The sequence below is a fragment of the Coregonus lavaretus genome (genome assembly GCF_964263955.1).
Source record: "Coregonus lavaretus genome assembly, contig: HAP1_SCAFFOLD_2267, whole genome shotgun sequence".
NCBI lineage: Eukaryota > Metazoa > Chordata > Actinopteri > Salmoniformes > Salmonidae > Coregonus > Coregonus lavaretus.
The window spans coordinates 30,316-56,434 of NW_028157282.1; the positions used below are offsets into that span (position 1 = coordinate 30,316).

At 39.2% G+C, this 26,119-nt stretch overlaps 1 protein-coding gene across 1 annotated transcript; it reads left to right on the forward strand.

Moving 5' to 3' along the window:
* Window positions 1–2,946: 2,946 nt before the first annotated feature.
* On the forward strand, window positions 2,947–24,718 carry LOC311125587 (NLR family CARD domain-containing protein 3-like; the record flags this gene model as incomplete). The annotated part of the gene is made up of 8 exons (XM_084199612.1): window positions 2,947–4,838; window positions 5,087–5,260; window positions 13,954–14,056; window positions 16,287–16,453; window positions 19,463–19,636; window positions 20,510–20,683; window positions 22,156–22,309; window positions 24,167–24,718. The coding sequence occupies 8 exons, from the start codon at window positions 2,947–2,949 to the stop codon at window positions 24,716–24,718; spliced, it is 3,390 nt and encodes a 1,129-aa protein (XP_084055738.1).
* Window positions 24,719–26,119: the final 1,401 nt, after the last annotated feature.

Sequence of the window (26,119 nt, forward strand, 5' to 3'; positions counted from 1 at the left end):
TTTGAGACTGATCTAATACACTTTATTTCTCAGCTGCCCCACCAACGTCTGTACGTGAATTAATAACTTTTAATAGCTAAATATTTCCAATAGATGGCAGCATAAGACCACGAAGCATCAGATATAGGCTACAAGCAGCAATATGATTGACATAAAATAGCATGCAACCAAATACTATATGTCCCATGATTTTCTGAAATGGTCACTCATTACTTTAGTTAGCTATATATCTCGTATTAGGTCTGTGTTGCTTTTGGAAGAGCAATTAAATAGTGACTATAGCAGGTGTTGAACCCCGGGTAAATAATCACTAGTCACATGCTCCAACCTCAACCCTAGTATACATGCATTTTTAAATATCTAATATTGCGATTAAACAACCTCGGAATAGAAAAGACAAGACTGCGTCTTCCAGCCCACCAATAAATTACATCATGCAACCCTCGCGGTTAGCAAATGTACCTCAACATGCCCCTCGCTTGTGCTAGAAGGCAGAGTGCTCGCTGCTGGTTGATGAATCTGACAATGACTGTACCAGGAAAATACGTTTTTCTCGACCAGAGGTGACTAAATTAATGTTCAGGCTTATTGATAATCGTTATAGAAATGAAGTATAATTTCAAAACATGAGCATAAAAACAGCTAATAATAAACATGAATCATCATTATATTATTTCACAGTAATCTGTTAAATGCTTTTTCAGTCGTTCCTCTTGCGTTAGCAGTGTGGAAAGGGACAGTAAAAAGCGTGTGCAGGAGTTTTCCTGTGAGGGGGAGTGGTGGTGTATCCAGGGAGAAAACTAAACTAACCTTCTGAAATGTCATTCATGGTCTTATGCTGCCATCTATTGGAATTATTTAGTAACTGCAGTAGTACTGAATAAAGTATATCCTTACTAAAGTAGTAATTAATTAATTAGTTAATATTACCACTTACAACCATAAAATAACCATTTATAGCATAACAAACAATGAAACTGACATAAACCAAAAGCACCATACATTTAGTTAACTATATATATATATATATATATATATATATATATATATATATATATACTATTTATTTAGATGGGTGATATTATCTGCCAAAGTAACACCACTGTAGATAAAGAAGAGCTCTCCAGTAGGTGAACCAAAACATTCAAAGGCCATTTTCTCAAAATTGAGGTTACAAGTTTATCATCTTTCAAAGCAGAATTACTTTCCCATTGTTCCTCAACTGTAGTGTATGATATACCTTTTTCTAGCTGAGTCTCTACTTTTATCCAATGTAAAAAAATAAACATTTCAAATTTTGCTACATAAGACCGAATCGAGCTGGTCGGTCACATTTGACTGTGTAAAACCTAGCAGTACTACTTATTTCTTTGAGAGTGAGGAAGATATATATTATTACTGTGTAAAACCTAGCAGTACTACTTATTTCTCTGAGAGTGAGGCAGATATATAGCATTTTGCAAAAAAACATGATTATTTGTCTCTCTGAAATGAAACCATCAAGTGATAGATTTTAAACAAATACATGTCTGTCGTTGAACAATCCCATGCCATGATTAGATAGTGAAAAAACACACTAATCTCTTTCATAATTTCTTTAAACAATAAAATCTAATTCACCAACATTTCTGAAAATGGATATATAGCGTTTGGAATGAAACTCTTTTTATGTTTCCCCATCTGAGCTCAGAGTAGATGAGAGACGTAATGTTTGTCTCTGTTGTGTTGAAGTCCAATCAAGCAGGAGAGACCAGCCTCCCCTGTACCCAGCTGTGTGTCCATGAAGAGTGACCGGTCTATGCAACAACCTATAGAGTTTAGAGAGGGATACTTTTCTAGTGAACAAAGGTAAGAAGAACTCATGGGTCATGGTCAGTGGGTTAAACAACACTGTCTCTAGTCATTTCTCCTCTCCCATTTTCCCATTTATTTTTGTTGTTTTCAAAATCCATAGGCTAAACCTTTTTTCCATTCTCATAGTCCTGAAACAATATGAACACAACATTCCCTCCCTGTGTGTGTGTGTGTGTGTGTGTGTGTGTGTGTGTGTGTGTGTGTGTGTGTGTGTGTGTGTGTGTGTGTGTGTGTGTACTCCCTGGATGAGGAGATGTAATCTCATGTTTTGTCCACAGAAACCAACAGGAGAGATCAGAGTCAGAGATTCTCAGTGGTCAGTCTTCCCAGAGTCATCAAACAGACCTGGCCTCCATATTCAGTGTATGTGGTCCTGTTATGTACATTTGTTTTTGTTTACCTCAAGTAAAGTTGATCTGTCAATCATTCATTAATGTGTTAATGAGAAAGCAATTATTCTCTTGCTTAACTTATTTACTTGATTTATTTCAGTTGCTTGAAGAGAATATTATGACATTTGTGAAGAAGGAGCTGAAGATGTTCAAGAGGATTCTTAGTCCAGAACTCCCAGAAGGCTTTGAGAGTCAGAAGAAGGATAAGGAAGTGGTGGATGCTGAAGATGAGAAGCAGGAGAGCAGTGCCAGAGAGGGGGCTCTGAAGATCACACTGCACGTCCTGAGGAAAATGAACCAGAAGGAGCTTGCTGACACACTGGAGAAAAGTAAGAGCTGTCTGCCTCATGTTGAATGCTGTTTTAGAACATTTAAAAGCTGTAGCTAAAGTACAGCTAAAGTAGCTGTGTAACTCAATGATATTGTAGCAGCCTTAACACAACACCTAGTGACCTCATCAAGTAGCAGACGGGATGTGTTGAGAGAGAGAGAGAGAGAGAGAGAGAGAGAGAGAGAGAGAGAGAGAGAGAGAGAGAGAGAGAGAGAGAGAGAGAGAGAGAGAGAGAGAGAGAGAGAGAGAGAGAGAGAGAGAGAGAGAGAGAGAGAGAGAGAGAGAGAGAGACAATAATAATATAATCAGTCACACCAGTCGGTAATGCATTATCAAAACATTTACAGATTTATACAGACAGTTAAGAGAATGAATTATTACTTTTTAAACTTTATAAAACATTCTTACAATAGTGTAGCCATTAAAACAGACATAATATTAATATCCTCTGTGTTATTTCTTCATTCAGATGAGCTTGCTGTGATTTGCCAACGTGAACTCAAATCTAATCTAAAGAAGAAGTTTCAATGTGTATTTGAGGGGATCGCTAAACAAGGAAACCCAACACTTCTCAATAAGATCTACACAGAGCTCTACATCACAGAGGGTGGAACAGGAGAGGTCAATAATGAACATGAGCTGAGACAGATTGAGACAACAACCAGGAAACAAGCAAGACCAGAGACTGCAATCAAATGTAACGACATCTTCAAACCCTTAACTGGACAAGACAAACTTATCAGAACTGTGCTGACAAAGGGAGTCGCTGGCATTGGAAAAACAGTCTCTGTGCAGAAGTTCATTCTGGACTGGGCTGAAGGAAAAGCAAATCAGGATGTCCAATTTGTATTTTCATTCCCTTTCCGGGAGCTGAATTTGATGAAAAAGGAAAAACACACTTTCATTGAACTTCTCAATCACTTCTCAATCGAAACCAAAGAATCAAGAATCTCCAACTACGACAAGTTCAAAGTTCTGTTCATCTTTGATGGTCTGGATGAGTGCCGACTGCCCCTAGACTTCCAGAAGAACAAGATCTGTTGTGACGTCACAAAGTCAACCTCAGTGGATGTTCTGCTGACAAATCTCATCAAGGGAAATCTGCTTCCCTCTGCTCTCCTCTGGATAACTACCCGACCTGCAGCAGCCAATAAGATCCCTTCAGGGTGTGTTGACCAGGTGACAGAGGTACGAGGGTTTAATGACCCACAGAAGGAGGAGTACTTCAGGAAGAGATTCAGTGATCAGGACCTGGCCAGCAGAATCATCTCACACATAAAGACATCAAGGAGCCTCCACATCATGTGCCACATTCCAGTCTTCTGTTGGATTTCTGCAATAGTCCTTGAACACATGCTGAAACATAAGAGAGAAGAGATGCCCAAGACTCTGACTGAGATGTACTCACACCTTGTGGTGTTTCATACTGAACAGAAGAATGAAAAGTATCTTGGGAAAGAAGAGACAGGTCCACACTGGAATAAAGAGAGCATTCTGTCACTGGGAAAACTGGCTTTTCAACAGCTTGTGAATGGCAATCTGATTTTCTATGAAGAAGACCTAAAAGAGGCTGGCATTGATGTCAATGAAGCCTCAGTGTACTCAGGATTGTGCACACAGCTCTTTAAAGAGCAATGTGGGCTGTACCAGGACAAGGTGTACTGCTTCGTGCATCTGAGCATTCAGGAGTTTCTGGCTGCTGTATATGTGTTCCTGTCATTCATCAACAACAATGAGAATCTAATGGCGAAAACTCAATCAACGTCCAGCAACTTTTCTGTGAGGATCAGACACAGGCGTAAAGTTACTTTGTACAAGAGTGCTGTGGATAAAGCCTTACAAAGTGAGACAGGAAACCTGGACCTGTTCCTCCGCTTCCTTCTGGGCCTCTCACTGGAGTCCAATCAGAAGCACTTACGAGGTCTACTGACAAAGACAAGAAGCAGCTCACAGAGCCATGAAGAAACAGTCAAGTACATCAAGGAGAAGATCAGGGAGAATCCCTCTCCAGAGAGGTGCATCAATCTGTTCCACTGTCTGAATGAACTGAATGACCATTCTCTAGTGGAGGAGATCCAAAGCTACCTGAGATCAGGAAGTCTCTCAAAAGAAGAACTTTCACCTGCACAGTGGTCAGCTCTGGTCTTTGTGTTGCTGACTTCAGAAAAGGAGCTGGATGTGTTTGACCTGAAGAAATACTCCAGATCAGAGGAAGGTCTTCTGAGGCTGCTGCCAGTGGTCAAAGTCTCCAGAGCTGCTCTGTGAGTAAATACAAGTATATTTAAGTATTAATCATCAGTTTAGAGAAAAATATATATTATAGTATATATATACTATTATATTGAACAACATATTGAATCAGTGCATTGATGTTCACATTAGTATAACAATATGACCATACAATTCTAGGAGACAGAAGATTAATCTATATGTTGTTTAAGAGACTAAACCAAATGCTGCTCTGTTAAATTAACAGTGTGTTTGTGAAATCACGATGACCTCTTTCCAGGCTGTCAGGCTGTGGAGTGACAGAGGAAGGCTGTGCTTCTCTGGTCTCAGCTCTGAAGTCAAACCCCTCACACCTGAGAGAGCTGGATCTGAGTAACAATGACCTGAAGGATTCAGGAGTGAAGCTGCTCTCTGCTGGACTGGGGATTCCCCACTGTAAACTGGAGACTCTGAGGTCAGTATTCCTGTAGTTGGTCTGTCGTATATGATGAATGGTGGCAATTATTGCTGATGAACAAAAAGTCCGTTATGCTGCATCGTGTCAGAAGTTTTTATTCATACCACGAGGTTACAGCATAAATCACAGACACGCGTTGCCTGGAGAACGCCTCCCCAGATTGATATGGTCGTTCTGCCATTTCATCGTTTACCCCCTATTTATAAACAATGCGAAAAGAGGAGTGACTCCCCTCTTCTGGCCAATCACCAGTCTCCCCTGGGGCATCACCCTCTCAACGCTACATTTGAACTAAGATCATAAAAAAAACATTCTCTGTTCCTCCAAAACATTTAACAAAGGCATAATCTCCAGATACGATATTCCCCCCTTTCGAGACGTAATAAACGTCTCGAAAACAAACAGAATCAGATTATGACTATTAACCATTTATCTCATTGAGTATCTTTAACATTAAACCAAACCCATTCTCCTCTTGAGTGTAAATACCTTTCTATGAAATACCTGTTTATGAAGTGTGAATACATTACTATGACATATGAAGAAATCTCTATGGAGTGTGAATACATTACTATGACATATGAAGAAATCTCTATGGAGTGTAAGAGCGAAAAACTGTCCAGCAGCCATCCATCCATATCAATCAAGACAGTAAAATTCTCTCACGGTCCCTCTGCCCCAGGCAACCACCGTCGGTACTCCAGATAACCTCATTAACCATGTAAATGCATTTGAAACTATGATGTAATTAAATACACATGTAAACAAAATCCTATCCATAAATATTCATTGTACGGCTGGTCAACCCATAGGACCGGACAATGAAACTCTCCCTTCCTATCCTCCTGTCCCTAACCCCATCGAAATAAACAAAAGCATCTAAGATCCTCATCTGCATTCAATAACATCAAACATCATTCTACAAAAATTAATACCTGAGACTATTACACAATTATGTATTACACATCAAATATGTCTATATTTCATTGCAGACACTGGAATGTAGTCCGCTACACTTCATCTCCTCCGTAGTCTCGACTTCCAATGGACTTGTTGATGATGGAATCAGCCACACCCTCCTTTTTTCATCTCCTCCAGTCATATTGTCCCTTCATATTGTCTTTGTTTGAGTATTCCAATCTCCACATGTTCTCCCAAATGCCTCTGGAATGACAAGAAAATAAACGACCAAACAGTATCTTTTGCAAAACAACATTTTCAAATTAACCTCCACATCAATTTAAGAATATAAAAATGACCTATAAATGATGTATGAATCACATTAACCTAGTCCCCCCTTGATTCATAAATCATACTAAACATCACACTAATATTGGAAAAACACTTTGAAAAATCATCAAATAATCCAAAATGATATTTATCCATCAGTTCCACTTGTCCATCTTTATCCAGATCAGGAACAGTCAACACCGGCATCTGAGTGTTGTCTCCAGGAATCACTCTCCAACCTATCTCAATATCATAACTTTTTCAAAGATCAGTCACAAATTACAAACATCACAGTGTTATCAAAGCTGAAACTAGAATCTGACCCATCACTGCCCCTACTGGCCTAATTGATCTTGCAACCAAATCCTTTCAAATGCATCCCTTATAATGCATCTATAACCCCAGTGATATTATCTGAACTATCTGGACTCACAGTATAACTAATATTTATCAATATTATCTTCCCAAATGTTACACCATACCATGAATGAAGTCCCCCCTTCTCCCTTAGACTTACCCTTCAATGATAGGCTTGAAGACTATGACATGTAGCCATGTCACCCTTTTACCCCTATATTTAGCTGTGTCCAATGCTATCCCTCTTATAATGGTAAAACCTCATATGGAAGCTTTAACGTTGACATGTAACCAAATCCTGTCCATCCCTAATATAAGTATATATATGCTTTATCACCCCCAAACCCCTAAATATCTCTAAAATTCCCCATAGTCACATTGTCAGTCAAAAGCTAATCTTTTAACCATCAAAGTCCTGTTCTTCTTACTACCTGATATATAAAAAGTAACCTATTATTTATCATTACTACCCTTAAGGTCATACTTATCCAAAGTTATCATATAACATCACACTCTGATATTCCCATAAACATACCCCTTACCTCATATGTTTTATAAAACAACTTTTATCCTCACTGGTTCACCTGAATACTTCAGGTTTCCACTGTTACCTGACTTTACTTTCCATCTAACAATTCCCATAGGGTAATTAACTTAACCAAGAACACTTAAACCCTATTGTTCTGACAACTACATTATTTTATCTGTCAATGACTGTTGCCGACACCACAGTCATGCCAAAGCATAACCCTAACCCATACCCGATAGAGGCCGCGCGACCGTCCAACACGTCTTGGGCTGGTATCCCCAACAGACATCAACCCTCAAGATTCCTTATTGACCCTACAGAATGAGTTAATCTATCTCTAATTTCCACAACAGAGGAACGAGCAGTACTGATCAGATACCCCCCCCCTCTGTCATGAAAATCAAAAGACCCCATCCTGCAGCTTCCATGACGAATCTATATTCTCCATTTCAAATTAATCTATATTGTTTCTATCTGCTCTAGTCCTTCTTGCTAACCCCCTTTAATTTCAGAACAGTTGTTGTCGATGCCATACTACCTACATCGTATCATTAATCCCTTCCAAAGTTACCATTAAAGTAGTTGATTTAGTTGATGAATTAAAACCCTTAATTCCTTCTAGTGGAAAAGCTCCCCATATCCCATGTGTATTATTCACTGTTGGAGTGACTACTGTAATAAACTTATCTTTAACTCCCTCTGTGACTGTGGAAACTTCTACAGACTTCAAATCTTCCATTATAAGCATCACCTTACAAATTACATAGCCCTTTAACCAATAATTCTTAACCAAAACAAATTTTAATGCTTGCACTAGATAAGTACACATATTCTCCCTAACCTTTCTCTTTGTAACATTACGCCAAATAAGTGAACAGTCCCTCCTAACCTCTTCCAAACTATACCTCCTTTTACTCCTGATCCTGATAACAATACTTATTCTCCATAATTATCTCTCTTTCTCTCTCTGTGAAAGGAACGTCATCATCCAAAATGACATATTATTATTATTATCATTATCCTAACCCTAACAACAGTATTTTCCCCCTATAATTGGTGCTGTATTGGTTCCCTTAGAATCAAATGCGATATATTTATGACTTTAATAACTATCAATGTTGAAAGAGTTAAATTGCTTCTTACTGTTGTTATAATAGACTGAAGTGTTAATGTCCTTAGTTACTCCTAGTTTTCCCCAGTTTTCCCTTAAGACTTCGAACTCTTTACTTGTACTTCCATCTATCCCCACTAGTGTCACTTTTTCCCCAAATCTCAGTCCTATCTCTAAATCCCTGACTTTCAAACTTTTGATCACCCAAAATACACCTATAATGAACTTGATCTCCCTGCTGGAAACTGTAAATATAGATACTCAATCACCCTCAATCTTCTCTTATCATTCAGCAACACATACTTTCTCAATGCATCTGCTCCTAACCGATCTAAACTCCTCCCCTATCTTCCCACTAAACTTTAAAATGTCCTTCCTCACTGTTCTCTCTCTGTCCTACTACTAACTTTGAAACTTAACTTACTGTCTTAGAGTCCCTTCAACCTAGCCTACCCCTAACTTATTTTAATCTAATCTTTTCTCTCATAACATTTAAAACCTTTTCCCCTGACTTATTGACAAAATCTCTTACCACCAAATTTTAGAATATGTGATTGGGAAAGTTCCCCACCTGCTTCTGACTCATTACACACAGACTTGGCAAAACCGACTAAACACCTTTAGCCTAACCTCAAATCTCTTTGTGTCAGGATGTAACCCAGAATAACAGTCCCTCTATTAAGTTTATTTTCCCAGACAGATTGTCTAACAGGTAATCTAATACATTATCATCCTTCCTATGATATTATCTTTTAAGCAAATGATTCCCAAAAAACCCTACTTCTTAAAATATTCTACCAGACAGTCAGTCATCTAGTGTGCCTCTGATTGAACACTTCAATTTACACCATGCATCTCTTCCCAACACTGCCATAACAGCATCTTCTAATATTAGTATGTCTCTTTTACTTCCTCTTTGACTTTTATAGCAGAGCTCAATTGATTCCCTAAGAGTAATTAAACTATTTTACTACATCAAATCCCTATCCTACCCTAATTAATTTTACATAGTGAGATGTTTAACCTCTTTAGGCTGAACACATAAATTTTCCCCTATTCACTATCACTTCTAATGGTCAGTTGTTTCAACTTCAATTGTTAGCTATTTTCTCTTCTTCTCTAATCGATTCTCTCAGCAATGCACCCCCCTTCATCTCTTCTAGAACAGGTGATCTTCACTTTCTCCTTCATCTTCCTTAAAAATGTTCTCCGTTCTTCCTCCTAACTTGTTGCATGAACAGGTAAAGTACCCAATCTGTCCATAATTATACTAGTCTTCTGAAAGTTGCTGAAAGTGTAGCTGAAATATTCCTCCTTCTTCTTTGTTCTTCTCCCTCTCCAATTCTGTGTCTGTCCAGAAACTGGCGATCGATATGGAACATCTGGTCCCCCCTTGGCTGGTACAATTGCCTTTGATATTGTTCAGTTGAAGCTGTAACAGTGATTGTTGATTTGGTTCACCCTGATTCTTCATCACACAAGCTTCTCTTCTCCACCAGTTGTATGATTGACTTCTCAGAGTTTCTTCGTCCTGTTCTTCTCGTCGTTGACATATCAGTATTCTTCAAAAGGTTATCTTCTAAGTTCTGTTCTTGAAATATCATCTTCATCGTTGTTTCTGCAGGTACCCTATCTATTATCTATATTTCTGATGCAATAATCACTCCTGGAGGATCATTGTAAGCTGAGAATAAACATCCCTAAGCTCTACTTTTTAAACCTATCTTATCGCTGACATTTTTTATCAATTTCTGTTTGAGAATGAAGGGCAACTTTTGTTTCACTTGCCGGATAACCTAGCAACACTTTAATTAAAGGATTACCCCTATTTCCACCCGTGTAATGACTCTCATAGTCCTGATATCTTTTTCCCCATTGTAACACCCTTTTATATTCCTTTATTGTGAACTATCTTATTCTAGACTGTATAAGTTATTTAGGCTTCCCCCCTTAAATTATTAATATAACCCTAACAACCTTCAAAAAAATAATTTTTCTCCTCCCAAAAAAATAAAATAAAATAAAATATGAATATTAAAATTGTTTCAATTAAATGCCTTATTCAAAAACCCTTTAATTAAAAATAAAAACCAATTAAAAACTCAATTAAAAATTATGAATAATTTAAAACCAATTTTTTATTCCTATATCACCAATTTATCAATTAGTGTTGAGTATATTACCACAACCCATCAAATACAAGTAAATGCAAGTTAGTAATCTTCAGACTAAAATACCCATAAACAAAGCCTTCCAACCTTACCACCCTTCAATACTCCAATTCCCATAACCCCTTGCTCTATAACCCCTAATTATCATAAATTTACAGAAGAATCCTCAATCCATCCTTGATTCTCAACACATCTGTAATCAAACCCCAGTGATACACAGCCTCCAAAATGCAATTTTTAATGAAATAGTATTTGCCAAGCCCATGTAAAATTGTCATAACATCACATATTCTGTTAGGATGATTTTGTGTACTAGCCTGATCTGATCCTCTCGTCTGCCTCGTCACACCTTGTCACGTGACGCACACGTCACCCCCTCCTCTCTCTCTCGTCTCGCCTCGCCGTTCCATGTTCCTCTCATATTTCAAAAAACATAGAAACAGACAAGATTTCAGCAGTTAATGCAATCACTGAGTATTTCCAACCGTTCAATATTCATTCGTTCTACATTCTTCACTCTAAGACTTTAACTCAGGACGAATTATAGATCGCTCAAAACATTTAAATTTTATTTTCATCCGTCATTTAATTTAATTCAATCTATTATAAACCGTTATTCAATTCAATGCATTATACTTCGTCAACATATATTTAATTTATAAATTTAATAGATCCCAAAACAAGGTTCATCTTAACCCACCGCCGTTTAAACTTATAAGATTTGTGTTAAAATTTCTCCTCTGTCTATTTTCCCTTGCAGGGTAACGCCAAATGGGACCTATGACCTTAAGCCACCATTTTGTTTTGTAGGCTTAGCCAACCTCATTTTGTAGTTTTTAGCCCCGTAAAATCAACACGTGTCCTAATCTCGTGTCATAACCTCCCCTTTCTGTAGGGTAGTATCGCAAAATTAAACGCATGCGCACAACCATTCAAAAATCCCTTCTCACCGTGGAAGGAAGATTTTCTATTCTCTCTCCCCAAACAGAAAGAATAACAGCCAGCTGTAACTTCCCATTTCCCCCTTATAGTCAAACAACATTTAACAGCGCTCATAAAACATACAACCTGACTTACAGACAGTGACAAGTTTAAGAGACTTTAATCCATCGCAATGGAATCTCTAAGGATATCCGTTAGCATGTAGCACACAACACAATTAGCCTTCAACCTTAGCATTTAGCTTAGCCTAAGGTACACTGTGGCACAAAACCCAGTTAGTATTTAGCCTTAACCATACAATCAAGCCTTAGCCACGAGGCACCACGTGGCCTGAAACAATCCAGCATTAACACCAACCTCCAGCTAACTGCAGCCTACTAGCTATACAAATGAACACCCCGCACCGTGACCCAATCATTGTCCATGATTATCAATAATATCTCCATCTAACTTTTTGTTGCCTTGAAAGATGAATCCCATATCAAGCGGTTACCCCCCAATCAATTTCCCGTCGGCCAGAGGAGCAGGATAACATAAATACACCAATTCACTTCATAATTCCCGCTTAAGGAATCAACCTGATTCAGTCTAACTAAGCCCAGGATTTGTGGCCCATCCCTAATGAATCGCCTCGATTAAGAGGTCTTTTCCGTATCCACGGTGCCCTAAAAATGCAGATATCTTCCAGCCTTTATTTTCTATCAATCCATTGTCCTCGTTACCAATGAATTATACACTTTCAATACTTAAATCCTACCGTTTAATGCTCTACCTTCCAATTAACTGTCGTTTCCGATGGAATAAATTTTAGCAGACTTCAGTCGACCAGCAACAACACCACCGAGGCCAGGTCATATGGAACATCCCTTCAGTGTACACAAGTCATATCCAATCTAACAAACTCCGAAGCGGTAAGAACACACTCACCCTTTTTCGGCCATGCTTCAGAGAGAGTTAGGCCGGCGGTTGACTGAATCAAAGAAGAGACGCAAACCCCGCCCCACGTTGGGCGCCATTATGTCGTATATGATGAATGGTGGCAATTATTGCTGATGAACAAAAAGTCCGTTATGCTGCATCGTGTCAGAAGTTTTTATTCATACCACGAGGTTACAGCATAAATCACAGACACGCGTTGCCTGGAGAACGCCTCCCCAGATTGATATGGTCGTTCTGCCATCTCATCGTTTACCCCCTATTTATAAACAATGCGAAAAGAGGAGTGACTCCCCTCTTCTGGCCAATCACCAGTCTCCCCTGGGGCATCACCCTCTCAACGCTACATTTGAACTAAGATCATAAAAAAAACATTCTCTGTTCCTCCAAAACATTTAACAAAGGCATAATCTCCAGATACGATAGGTCAACAAGTGATAACTGTTCACCAGATCCACATGTGTTTACCAGGCACACATAGTCCACACCATATGTGTTTGGACAGTGAAGCTTACAGTTTTAAATTTGACGCTATTCTCCAGCATCTTGGATTTGAGATACAACGTTTCAAATTAGGCAACAGTATGTAATGTCACCTTTTATTTGATGTTAATGGTGAGAGGTTAGCATGTTTTGTTGTAGCCTCTGTAACTTTCTCACTCATTATTATTCATGATTCGTTCATTCTTTTTCTTAATCATGGCATCATTATGATTAATTTAGTAGTGTTTAGAAACATGTTATCTACTCACTTAGACAGAAAATTACTCCAGTCATCATCCACCATTCAGTTACTGTTGGGCAAAACATAACCCAAAACACAACCAAAACAAACTGCAAATGCAATCAACGAGTTTAGGACCAAATACTAAACTTTTGACTACTTTAATACACTATGATTGAATTGGTCAGAATACTTATGACTTCTTCAAATGGGGGGACTAGATACATAAAGTGCTTTCATTTCTAAACGGTGAAACAGATATGTATGAAAATACCCTCAAATAAAAGGTGACATTATATACTGTCACCTCACATGAAACATTTAATCTGAAATCCAAAATGCTGGAGTACAGAGCCACATTTAAAATGTTATCTTTGTCAAAATAGATATGGTGTGGACTGTATACTCAATACAATCTAAATCTGATACCTCACTGTCTGTCGTTTGACTGATACTGCTTTTTAAACTGCTCTGGTCAGTCTACTCAAATATTCGTACTATACATGCTTCTCTCTACAATCAATGTATGATCATTTCTAATAATGAAACATTCATTAATTTATGAATAGATATGGCAGGTTTCAGGACACTGATATATCTGAATATGTTGAAAAAATATATTGCCACTCTATTTTATTTTCACCACCAAAGAATAGCAGTGTGGTTTTAATATGATTTGACTCTTTGCAGGCTGTCAGGCTGTCTAGTCACAGAGGAAGGCTGTGCTTCTCTGGTCTCAGCTCTGAAGTCAAACCCCTCACACCTGAGAGAGCTGGATCTGAGTAACAATGACCTGAAGGATTCAGGAGTGAAGCTGCTCTCTGCTGGACTGGGGAATCCCCACTGTAAACTGGAGACTCTGAGGTCAGTATTCCTGTAGTTGGTCAACAAGTGATAACTGTTCACCAGATCCACATGTGTTTACCAGGCACACATAGTCCACACCATATGTGTTTGGACAGTGAAGTTTACAGTTTTACATTTGGTGCTATGCTCCAGCATTTTAGATTTGAGATTGTTTCATATTAGGCAACAGTACAGAATGTCACCTTTTATTTGAGGTTAATGGTGAGAGGTTAGCATGTTTTGTTGTAGCCTCTGTAACTCTCTCACTCATTATTATTCATGATACATTCATTATTTTTCTTAATCATGGCATCATTAGGATTAATTTAGTAATGTTTAGAAACCTGTTATCTACTCACTTAGAAGATTAATCCAGTCATCATCCACCATTCAGTTACTATCGGGCAAAACATAACCCAAAACACAACCAAAACAAACTGCAAATGCAACCAACGGGTTTGGAACCAACTACGAAACTTTTGACTACTTTAATACACTATAATTTAATTGGTCAGAATACTTATGACTTCTTCAAATCGGGGGACTAGATACATAAAGTGCTTTCATTTCTAAATGTTGAAACATATATGTATTAAAATACCCTCAAATAAAAGGTGACATTATATACTGTCACCTCATATGAAACATTTGATCTCAAATCCAAAATGCTGGAGTATAGAGCCACATTTAAAATGTTAGCTTCACTGTCAAAATAGATATGGTGTGGACTGTATACTCAATACAATCTAAATCTGATACCTCACTGTCTGTCTTTTGACTGATACTGCTTTTTAAACTTCTCTGGTCAGTGTACTCAAATATTCGTACTATACATTTTTCTATCTACAAGCAATATTATGATAATTTCTAATAATGATACATTCATTTATGAATAGATATGGCAGGTTTCAGGACACTGATATATCTGAATATGTTGACAAAATATACTGCCACTATTTTCACCACCAAAGAATAGCACTGTGGTTTTAATATGATTTGACTCTTTGCAGGCTGTCAGGCTTTCTAGTCACAGAGGAAGGCTGTGCTTCTCTGGTCTCAGCTCTGAAGTCAAACCCCTCACACCTGAGAGAGCTGGATCTGAGTAACAATGACCTGAAGGATTCAGGAGTGAAGCTGCTCTCTGCTGGACTGGGGAATCCCCACTGTAAACTGGAGACTCTGAGGTCAGTATTCCTGTAGTTGGTCAACAAGTGATAACTGTTCACCAGATCCACATGTGTTTACCAGGCACACATAGTCCACACCATATGTGTTTGGACAGTGAAGCTTACAGTTTTACATTTGGTGCTATGCTCCAGCATTTTGGATTTCAGATAGAATGTTTCATATTAGGCAACAGTACAGAATGTCACCTTTTATTTTATGTTAATGGTGAGAGGTTAGCATGTTTTGTTGTAGCGTCTGTAACTCTCTCACTCATTATTATTCATGATTCATTCATTATTTTTCTTAATCATGACATCATTAGGATTAATTTAGTAATGTTTAGAAACATGTTATCTACTCACTTAGAAGATTAATCCAGTCATCATCCACCATTCAGTTACTATCGGGCAAAACATAACCCAAAACAAACTGCAAATGCAACCAATGAGTTTGGAACCAACTACGAAATTTTGACTACTTTAATACACTATAAGTTAATTGGTCAGAATACTTATGACTTCTTCAAATAGGGGGACTAGATACATAAAGTGCTTTTATTTTTCTAAACGGTGAAACAGATATGTATGAAAATACCCTCAAATGAAAAGTGACATTATATACTGTCACCTCATATGAAACATTTGATCTCAAATCCAAAATGCTGGAGTATAGAGCCATATTTAAAATGTTATCTTCACTGTCAAACTAGATATGGTGTGGACTGTATACTCAATCCAATCTAAATCTGATACCTCACTGTCTGTCTTTTGACTGATACTGCTTTTTAAACTGCTCTGGTCAGTCTACTCAAATATTTGTACTATACATGTTTCTCTCTACAAGCAATATTATGATAATTTCTAATAATGATACATTCATTTATTAATAGATATGGCAGGTTTCAGGACACTGATATATCTGAATATGTTGAAAAAATATACTGCCACTATTTTCACCACCAAAGAATAGCAGTGTCATTTTAATATGATTTTACTCTTTGCAGGCTGTCAGGCTGTCTAGTCACAGAGGAAGGATGTGCTTCTCTGGTCTCAGCTCTGAGTTCAAACCCCTCACACCTGAGAGAGCTGGATCTGAGTAACAATGACCTGAAGGATTCAGGAGTGAAGCTGCTCTCTGCTGGACTGGGGAATCCCCACTGTAAACTGGAGACTCTGAGGTCAGTATTCCTGTAGTCGGTCAACAAGTGATAACTGTTCACCAGATCCACATGTGTTTACCAGGCACACATAGTCCACACCATATGTGTTTGGACAGTGAAGCTTACAGTTTTAAATTTGGTTTTTAGATACAATGTTTCATATTATGCAACAGTACAGAATGTCACCTTTTATTTAAATATTTTCATACATATACAGTGAGGGAAAAAAGTATTTGATCCCCTGCTGATTTTGTACATTTGTCCTCTGACAAAGAAATGGTCAGTCTATAATTTTAATGGTAGGTTTATTTGAACAGTGAGAGACAGAATAAAACAACAACAAAATCCATAAAAACGCATGTCAAAAATGTTATAAATTGATTTGCATTTTAATGAGGGAAATAAGTATTTGACCCCCTCTCAATCAGAAAGATTTCTGGCTCCCAGGTGTCTTTTATACAGGTAACGAGCTGAGATTAGGATTACACTCTTAAAGGGAGTGCTCCTAATCTCAGCTTGTTACCTGTATAAAAGACACTTGTCCACAGAAGCAATCAATCAATCAGATTCCAAACTCTCCACCATGGCCAAGACCAAAGAGCTCTCCAAGGATGTCAGGGACAAGATTGTAGACCTACACAAGGCTGGAATGGGCTACAAGACCATCGCCAAGCAGCTTGGTGAGAAGGTGACAACAGTTGGTGCGATTATTTGCAAATGGAAGAAACACAAAAGAACTGTCAATCTCCCTCGGCCTGGGGCTCCATGCAAGATCTCACCTCGTGGAGTTGCAATGATCATGAGAACTGTGAGGAATCAGCCCAGAACTACATGGGAGGATCTCGTCAATGATCTCAAGGAAGCTGGGACCATAGTCACCAAGAAAACAATTGGTAACACACTACGCCGTGAAGGACTGAAATCCTGCAGCGCCCGCAAGGTCCACCTGCTCAAGAAAGCACATATACAGGCCCGTCTGAAGTTTGCCAATGAACATCTGAATGATTCAGAGGAGAACTGGGTGAAAGTGTTGTGGTCAGATGAGACCAAAATCGAGCTCTTTGGCATCAATTCAACTCGCCGTGTTTGGAGGAGGAGGAATGCTGCCTATGACCCCAAGAACACCATCCCCACCGTCAAACATGGAGGTGGAAACATTATGCTTTGGGGGTGTTTTTCTGCTAAGGGGACAGGACAACTTCACCGCATCAAAGGGACGATGGACGGGGCCATGTACCATCAAATCTTGGATGAGAACCTCCTTCCCTCAGCCTGGGCATTGAAAATGGGTCGTGGATGGGAATTCCAGCATGACAATGACCCAAAACACACGGCCAAGGCAACAAAGGAGTGGCTCAAGAAGAAGCACATTAAGGTCCTGTAGTGGCCTAGCCAGTCTCCAGACCTTAATCCTATAGAAAATCTGTGGAGGGAGCTGAAGGTTCGAGTTGCCAAACGTCATCCTCGAAACCTTAATGACTTGGAGAAGATCTGCAAAGAGGAGTGGGACAAAATCCCTCCTGAGATGTGTGCAAACCTGGTGGCCAACTACAAGAAACGTCTGACCTCTCATTGCCAACAAGGGTTTTGCCACCAAGTACTAAGTCATGTTTTGCAGAGATGTCAAATACTTATTTCCCTCATTAAAATGCAAATCAATTTATAAAAAAAATTCAGGATTTTTTTGTTGTTATTCTGTCTATCACTGCTCAAATAAACCTACCATTAAAATTATAGACTGATCATGTCTTTGTCAGTGGGAAAACGTACAAAATCAGCAGGGGATCAAATACTTTTTTCCATCACTGTATATTTTACAGTTTAGAAATGAAAGTACTTTATTATGTAGTTCTCCCATTTGAAAAGTCATAATTATTTAGACAAATTAATTTAGTCAAAAGTTTAGTGTTTGGTCCAATATTCCTTACCCACAGTGATTACATCAAGCTTGTGATTCTACAAACTTGTTGAATACATTTGCAGTTTGTCTTGGTTTTGTTATAGATTATATTTTTCCCAATAGAAACTGAATGGTGAATAATGTCCTGTCATTTTGGAGTCACTTCACTTGTATTGTCAGTAAGAATAGAAGATGTTTCTGAACACTTCTGCATTCATGTGGATGCTACCATGATTATGAATAATCATGAATGAATTGTGAATGATGATGAATGAGAGAGTTACAGAGGCACAAGGATCATACCCTCTCTGTTATTGGTAATGGTGAGAGGTTAGCATGTTTTGTTGTAGCCTCTGTAACTCTCTCACTCATTATTATTCATGATTCATTCATGATTTTTATTAATCATGACATCATCAGGATTAATTTAGTAGTGTTTAGAAACGTGTTATCTACTCACTTAGACAGAAGATTAATTCAGTCATCATCCACCATTCAGTTAATATTGGACAAAACATAACCCAAAACACAACCAAAACAAACTGCAAATGCAACCAACGAGTTTGGAACCAAATACTCAACTTTTGACTACTTTAATACACTATAAGTTAATTGGTCAGAATACTTATGACTTCTTCAAATGGGGGGACTAGATACATAAAGTGCTTTCATTTCTAAACGGTGAAACAGATATGTATTCAAATACCCTCAAATAAAAGATGACATTATATACTGTCACCTCATATGAAACATTTGATCTCAAATCCAAAATGCTGGAGTATAGAGCCACATTTAAAATGTTATCTTCACTGTCAAACTAGATATGGTGTGGACTGTATACTCAATACAATCTAAATCTGATACCTCACTGTCTGTCTTTTGACTGATACTGCTTTTTAAACTGCTCTGGTCAGTCTACTCAAATATTTGTACTTGAGGTTTTTCTCTCTACAAGCAATACTTTGATTATTTGTAATTTCCAATAATCATACATACATTTTTTTTATAAATATATATGGCAGGGTTCAGGACACTGATATATCTGAAAATGTTGGAAAAATATACTGCCACTATTTTCACCACCAAAGAATAGCAGTGTGGTTTTAATATGATTTCACTCTTTGCAGGCTGTCAGGCTGTCAAGTCACAGAGGAAGGCTGTGCTTCTCTGGTCTCAGCTCTGAAGTCAAACCCCTCACACCTGAGAGAGCTGGATCTGAGTAACAATGACCTGAAGGATTCAGGAGTGAAGCTGCTCTCTGCTGGACTGGGGAATCCCCACTGTAAACTGGAGACTCTGAGGTCAGTATTCCTGTAGTCGGTCAACAAGTGATAACTGTTCACCAGATCCACATGTGTTTACCAGGCACACATAGTCCACACCATATGTGTTTGGACAGTGAAGATAACAGTTTTAAATTGGGTGCTATGCTCCAGCATTTTGGATTTAAGGTAGAATGTTTCATATGAGGCAACAGTACAGAATGTCACCTTTTATTTGAGGTTAATGGTGAGAGGTTAGCATGTTTTGTTGTAGCCTCTGTAACTCATTATTATTCATGAATCATTCATGATATTTCTCAATCATGGCAGTCACAGGCTTGATGTAGTCATTGCATTCAAAGAATATGATACCAAATACTAAACTTTTGATTACTTTACTACACTATAATTTAGTTGGTCAGAATACTTATGACTTCTTGAAAAAGGGGGACTAGATACATAAAGGGCTTTTATTTTTCTAAATGGTGAAACAGATATGTATAAAAATTCCCTCAAATTAAAGGTGATATTATATACTGTCACCTCATATGAAACATTTGATTTCAATTCCAAAATGCTGGAGTATAGAGCCACATTTAAAATGGTAGCTTCACTGTCAAAATAGATATGGTGTGGACTGTATACTCAATACAATCTAAATCTGATACCTCAATGTCTGTCTTTTGACTGATACTGTTTTTTAAACTGCTCTGGTCAGTCTACTCAAATATTCGTACTATACATGTTTCTCTCTACAATCAATATATGATAATTTCTAATAATGAAACATTCATTAATTTATGAATAGATATGGCAGGTTTCAGGACACTGATGTATCTGAAATTGATGAAAGAATATATTTTCACACCAAAGAATAGCAGTGTGGTTTTAATATGATTTGACTCTTTGCAGGCTGTCACGCTGTCTAGTCACAGAGGAAGGCTGTGCTTCTCTGGTCTCAGCTCTGAAGTCAAACCCCTCACACCTGAGAGAGCTGGATCTGAGTAACAATGACCTGAAGGATTCAGGAGTGAAGCTGCTCTCTGCTGGACTGGGGAATCCCCACTATAAACTGGAGACTCTGAGGTCAGTATTCCTGTAGTTGGTCAACAAGTGATAACTGTTCACCAGATCCACATGTGTTTACCAGGCACACATAGTCCACACCATATGTGTTTGGACAGTGAAGCTTTCAGTTTTAAATTTGGAGCTATGCTCCAGCATTTTGGATTTGAGATATAATGTTTCATTTTAGGCAACAGTACATAATGTCACCTTTTATTTTAGGTTTTTCATACATATCTGTTTTTCCGTTTGGATAGGAAAGCATTTTATGTGTCTAGTTCTCCCATTTGAAGAAGTCGTAATTATTTGGACAAATTCATTTAGTCAGAAGTTTAGTATTTTGTCCCATATTCCTTACCCACAATGATTACATCAAGCTTGTGATTCTACAAACTTGTTGAATGCATTTGCAGTTTGTCTTGGTTGTGTTTTGGATGATGTTTTTCCCAATAGAAACTGAATGGTGAATAATGTCCTGTCATTTTGGAGTCACTTCACTTGTATTGTCAGTAAGAATAGAAGATGTTTCTGAACACTTCTACATTCATGTGGATGCTACCATGATTATGAATAATCATGAATGAATCGTGAATGATGATGAATGAGAAAGTTACAGAGGAACAAGGATCATACCCCCTATGTTATTGGTAATGGTGAGAGGTTAGCATGTTTTGTTGTAGCCTCTGTAACTTTCTCACTCATTATTAATTATGATTCATTCATGATTTTTCTTAATCATGGCATCATCAGGATTAATTTAGTAGTGTTTAGAAACATGTTATCTACTCACTTAGACAGAAAATTACTCCAGTCATCATCCACCATTCAGTTACTATTGGACAAAACATCACCCAAAACACAACCAAAACAAACTGCAAATGCAACCAACAAGTTTGAGTCACAAGCTTGATGTAGTCATTGTGTTCAAGGAATATCGGACAAAATACTCAACTTTTGACTACTTTAAAACACTATGAGTGAATTTATCAAAATACTTATGACTTCTTCAAAAGTGGGGGACTAGATACATAAAGTGCTTTCATTTCTAAATGTTGAAACAGATATGTATTAAAATACCCTCAAATAAAAGGTGACATTATATACTGTCACCTCATATGAAACATTTGATCTCAAATCCACAATGTTGGAGTATAGAGCCACATTTAAAATGTTATCTTCACTGTCAAAATAGATATGGTGTGGACTGTATACTCAATACAATCTAAATCTGATACCTCACTGTCTGTCTTTTGACTGATACTGCTTTTTAAACTGCTCTGGTCAGTCTACTCAAATATTTCTAATATGCATTTTTTTATCTACAAGCAATACTTTGATAATTTATAATTTCTAATAATGATACATTCATTTATGAATAGATATGTCAGGCTTCAGGACACTGATATATCTGAAAATGTTGAAAAAATATACTGCCACTATTTTCACCACCAAAGAATAGCAGTGTGGTTTTAATATGATTTGACTCTTTGCAGGCTGTCAGGCTGTCTAGTCACAGAGGAAGGCTGTGCTTCTCTGGTCTCAGCTCTGAAGTCAAACCCCTCACACCTGAGAGAGCTGGACCTGAGCTACAATCACCCAGGAGACTCAGGAGTCAGACTGCTCTCTGCTGGACTGGAGGATCCACACTGCAGACTGGAGAAACTCAAGTATGTAGAGGGTTTATGTCAATGTTCATATCAGACATGTTGGAGTTATCAGGCTAGTTAAGACAAACATTCTGACCACCACTTGGACTAAGTTATATAAAGACTGTGTGTGTGTGTGTGTGTATTTGTGTGTGTGTGTGTGTGTGTGTGTGTTTGTGTGTATGTGTGTGTGTGTGTGTGTGTGTGTGTGTGTGTGTGTGTGTGTGTGTCGTGTGTCGTAGGTGTGTGTGTTTGTCCAGTGTGTGTGTGTGTGTGTGTGTGTATGTCTAGTGTGTGTGTGTGTGTGTGTGTGTGTCTAGTGTGTGTGTGTGTGTGTCCAGTGTGTGTGTGTGTGTGTCCAGTGTGTGTGTGTGTGTTTGTGTGTATGTGTGTGTGTGTGTGTGTGTCGTGTGTCGTAGGTGTGTGTGTTTGTCCAGTGTGTGTGTGTGTGTGTGTGTGTCCAGTGTGTGTGTGTGCACGTGTATCAGTACACACACTGGACACACACACACACACTGGACACACATACACACTGGACACACACACACACACTGGACACACATACACACTGGACACACACACACACACTGGACACATACACACAAAGGACACACACACACACACACACACTAGACACACACACACACACACTGGACAAACACACACACACTAGACAAACACACACACTGGACACACACACACACACACTGGAAACACACACACACACTAGACACACACACACACACACACACACTAGACATACACACACACACTGGACACACACACACACACTGGACAAACACACTGGACACACACACACACACACACATGGACACACACACACACACACCCACACACACTGGACACACACCGGACACACACACAAACACAAACACACATTGGACACACACAAACACACAGACTTACACACACTGGACACACACACACACACACACACTGGACACACACACACCACACACACACTGGACACACACACACACACACTGGACACATACACACAAAACACACAGAAACACACCCTGGTCAAATGTATATACTGACTGTGTGTGTGTGTGTGTGTGTGTGTGTGTGTGTGTGTGTGTGTGTGTGTGTGTGTGTGTGTGTGTGTGTGTGTGTGTGTGTGTGTGTGTGTGTGTGTGTGTGTGTGTGTGTGTGTGTGTGTGAGTTCAGGTGTATCCCTCAATGACTGTCTGTTCTTCTGCTTACCGCTACAGTGTGGAACATGGTGGAGAGAACACAATGAAACCTGGACTTAGAAAATGTGAGTGTTGACTGCTGTGAAGAATATGACTAAGAATAAGTCTTAATTCAAGTGAAGTCAAAGTCAAAGACCACCATCATTACTTACTTGGTCATATTAAATATCAGCTGTAGTTCTACAGAAGCACAAATCAGGGACACCAAAGTTTACAAAGAGTTGCTTTGACAATGTGTGTGTCTGTGTGTGTGGCGTGTTCCTGTTAGGTTAGAAATGTGTGTGTGTGTCCAGTGTGTGTGTGTGTGTCCAGTCTGTTTGTGTGTGTTCAGGGTGTGTGTGTTCAGGGTGTGTTTCCAGTGTGTGTGTGTTCAGGATTTGTGTGTGTTCATGCATGCATACAGGTGTGAGTGTGTGTTCAATGTGTTTGTTTATGTACAGGATGTGAGTGTGTGTGTTCAATGTGTGTGTGTGTAATTAACAGGAATAAGTGTGTTTTATATTACCATACAGTATAACATATGATCATTCAACAAGTCTCAAGTTACCTTAACTTCTCCTTTTGATACCTAGAAACATCTACATTAAATTAATTAGTGAAAAGTGAGTTAACATTCTAATGTGAATGATGATGATTTCTAATATTGTGTCTGGTTTCATCCATCAGATGTCTGTGATCTCACACTGGACCCAAACACAGTAAACAGACACCTCTCTCTGTCTGAGGAGAACAGAAAGGTGACATGGAGGGGAGAGGAGCAGCCGTATCCTGATCACCCAGAGAGATTTGAGGTCTGGGAACAGGTGCTGTGTAGAGAGGGTCTGACTGGGCGCTGTTACTGGGAGGTAGAGTGGAGTGGAAGTTGGGCTGGTATAGGAGTGGCATATAAAGGAATCAGCAGGAGAGGAGGGGGTGATGACTGTGGGATTGGACGCAATGACAAGTCCTGGAGTCTGATCTGCTCTGACAACCGTTACTCTGCCTGGCACAATAATAAGTCCACTACCATAGACGTCCCCTCCTCCAGCCCCCACAGAGTAGGAGTGTATCTGGACTGGCCAGCCGGCACTCTGTCCTTCTACAGAGTCTCCTCTGACACACTGACCCACCTGAACACATTCCACTCCACATTCACTGAGCCCCTCTATCCAGGGTTTTGGGTTTATTATTATGACTCCTCAGTGTCCCTGTAAATAATAACCATGGTAACACTGACACACACACACACAGGAAACACACACACACACACACACACACACATACACACACTAGACACACTGGACACACACACACACTGGACACACACACCCACTGGACACACACACACTGGACACACACACACACACACACACACACACACACACTAGATTCACACACACACACACACACACACACTGGACACACACACTGGACACACACAAACACACACACACACATACTGAACACACACACTGGACACAAACACACACACTGGATACAAACAAACACACACACACACACACACACACACACATACACACACACACACACACACACAAACACACACACTGGACACAAACAAACACACACAAACACACACACACACAATGCACACACACACACTGGACAAACACACACTGGACAAACACACACACTGGACACACTCACACTGGACATACACACACACACACACACACACACACTGGACATACACACACTGGACACACTCACATTGGACACACTCACACTGGACACACACACACACACACACACATAAACTGGACACACACACACACTAGACACACACACACATTGGACACACACACACACACACTGGACACACACACACTGGACACACACACACACACTGGACACACTCACACACTGGACACACTCACACACTGGACACACTCACACACTGGACACACACACACATACTGGACACACACAAACACACTGGACAAACACACACACTGGACACACACACTGGACACACTCACACTGGACACACACACACACACACGTACACTGGACACACACACGTACACTGGACACACACACACACACACACACACTGGACACACACACACACAGGACACACACACTGGACACACACACACATACACACACACACACTGAACACACACACTGGAAACACACACCCACTGGACACACACAAACACACACACACATACACACACACTGGACACACACACACACACACACACACACACACTGGACATCAACACACACACTGGACACACACACACACACACACACACACACAGACACACACACTGAACACACACACTGGACACAGACACACACTCGACACACACACACACACTGGACACACACACACACACTGGACACACACAAACACACACACTGGACACACACACACTGGACACACACACACTGGACACACTCACACTGGACACACACACACACACACACACACTGGACACACACATGCAGGACAAACACACACACACACACACACACCGGACACACACACACACACACACACACACACACACACACACATACACTTGGGACACACATACACACACTAGACACACACACATACTGAACATACACACACACACACACAC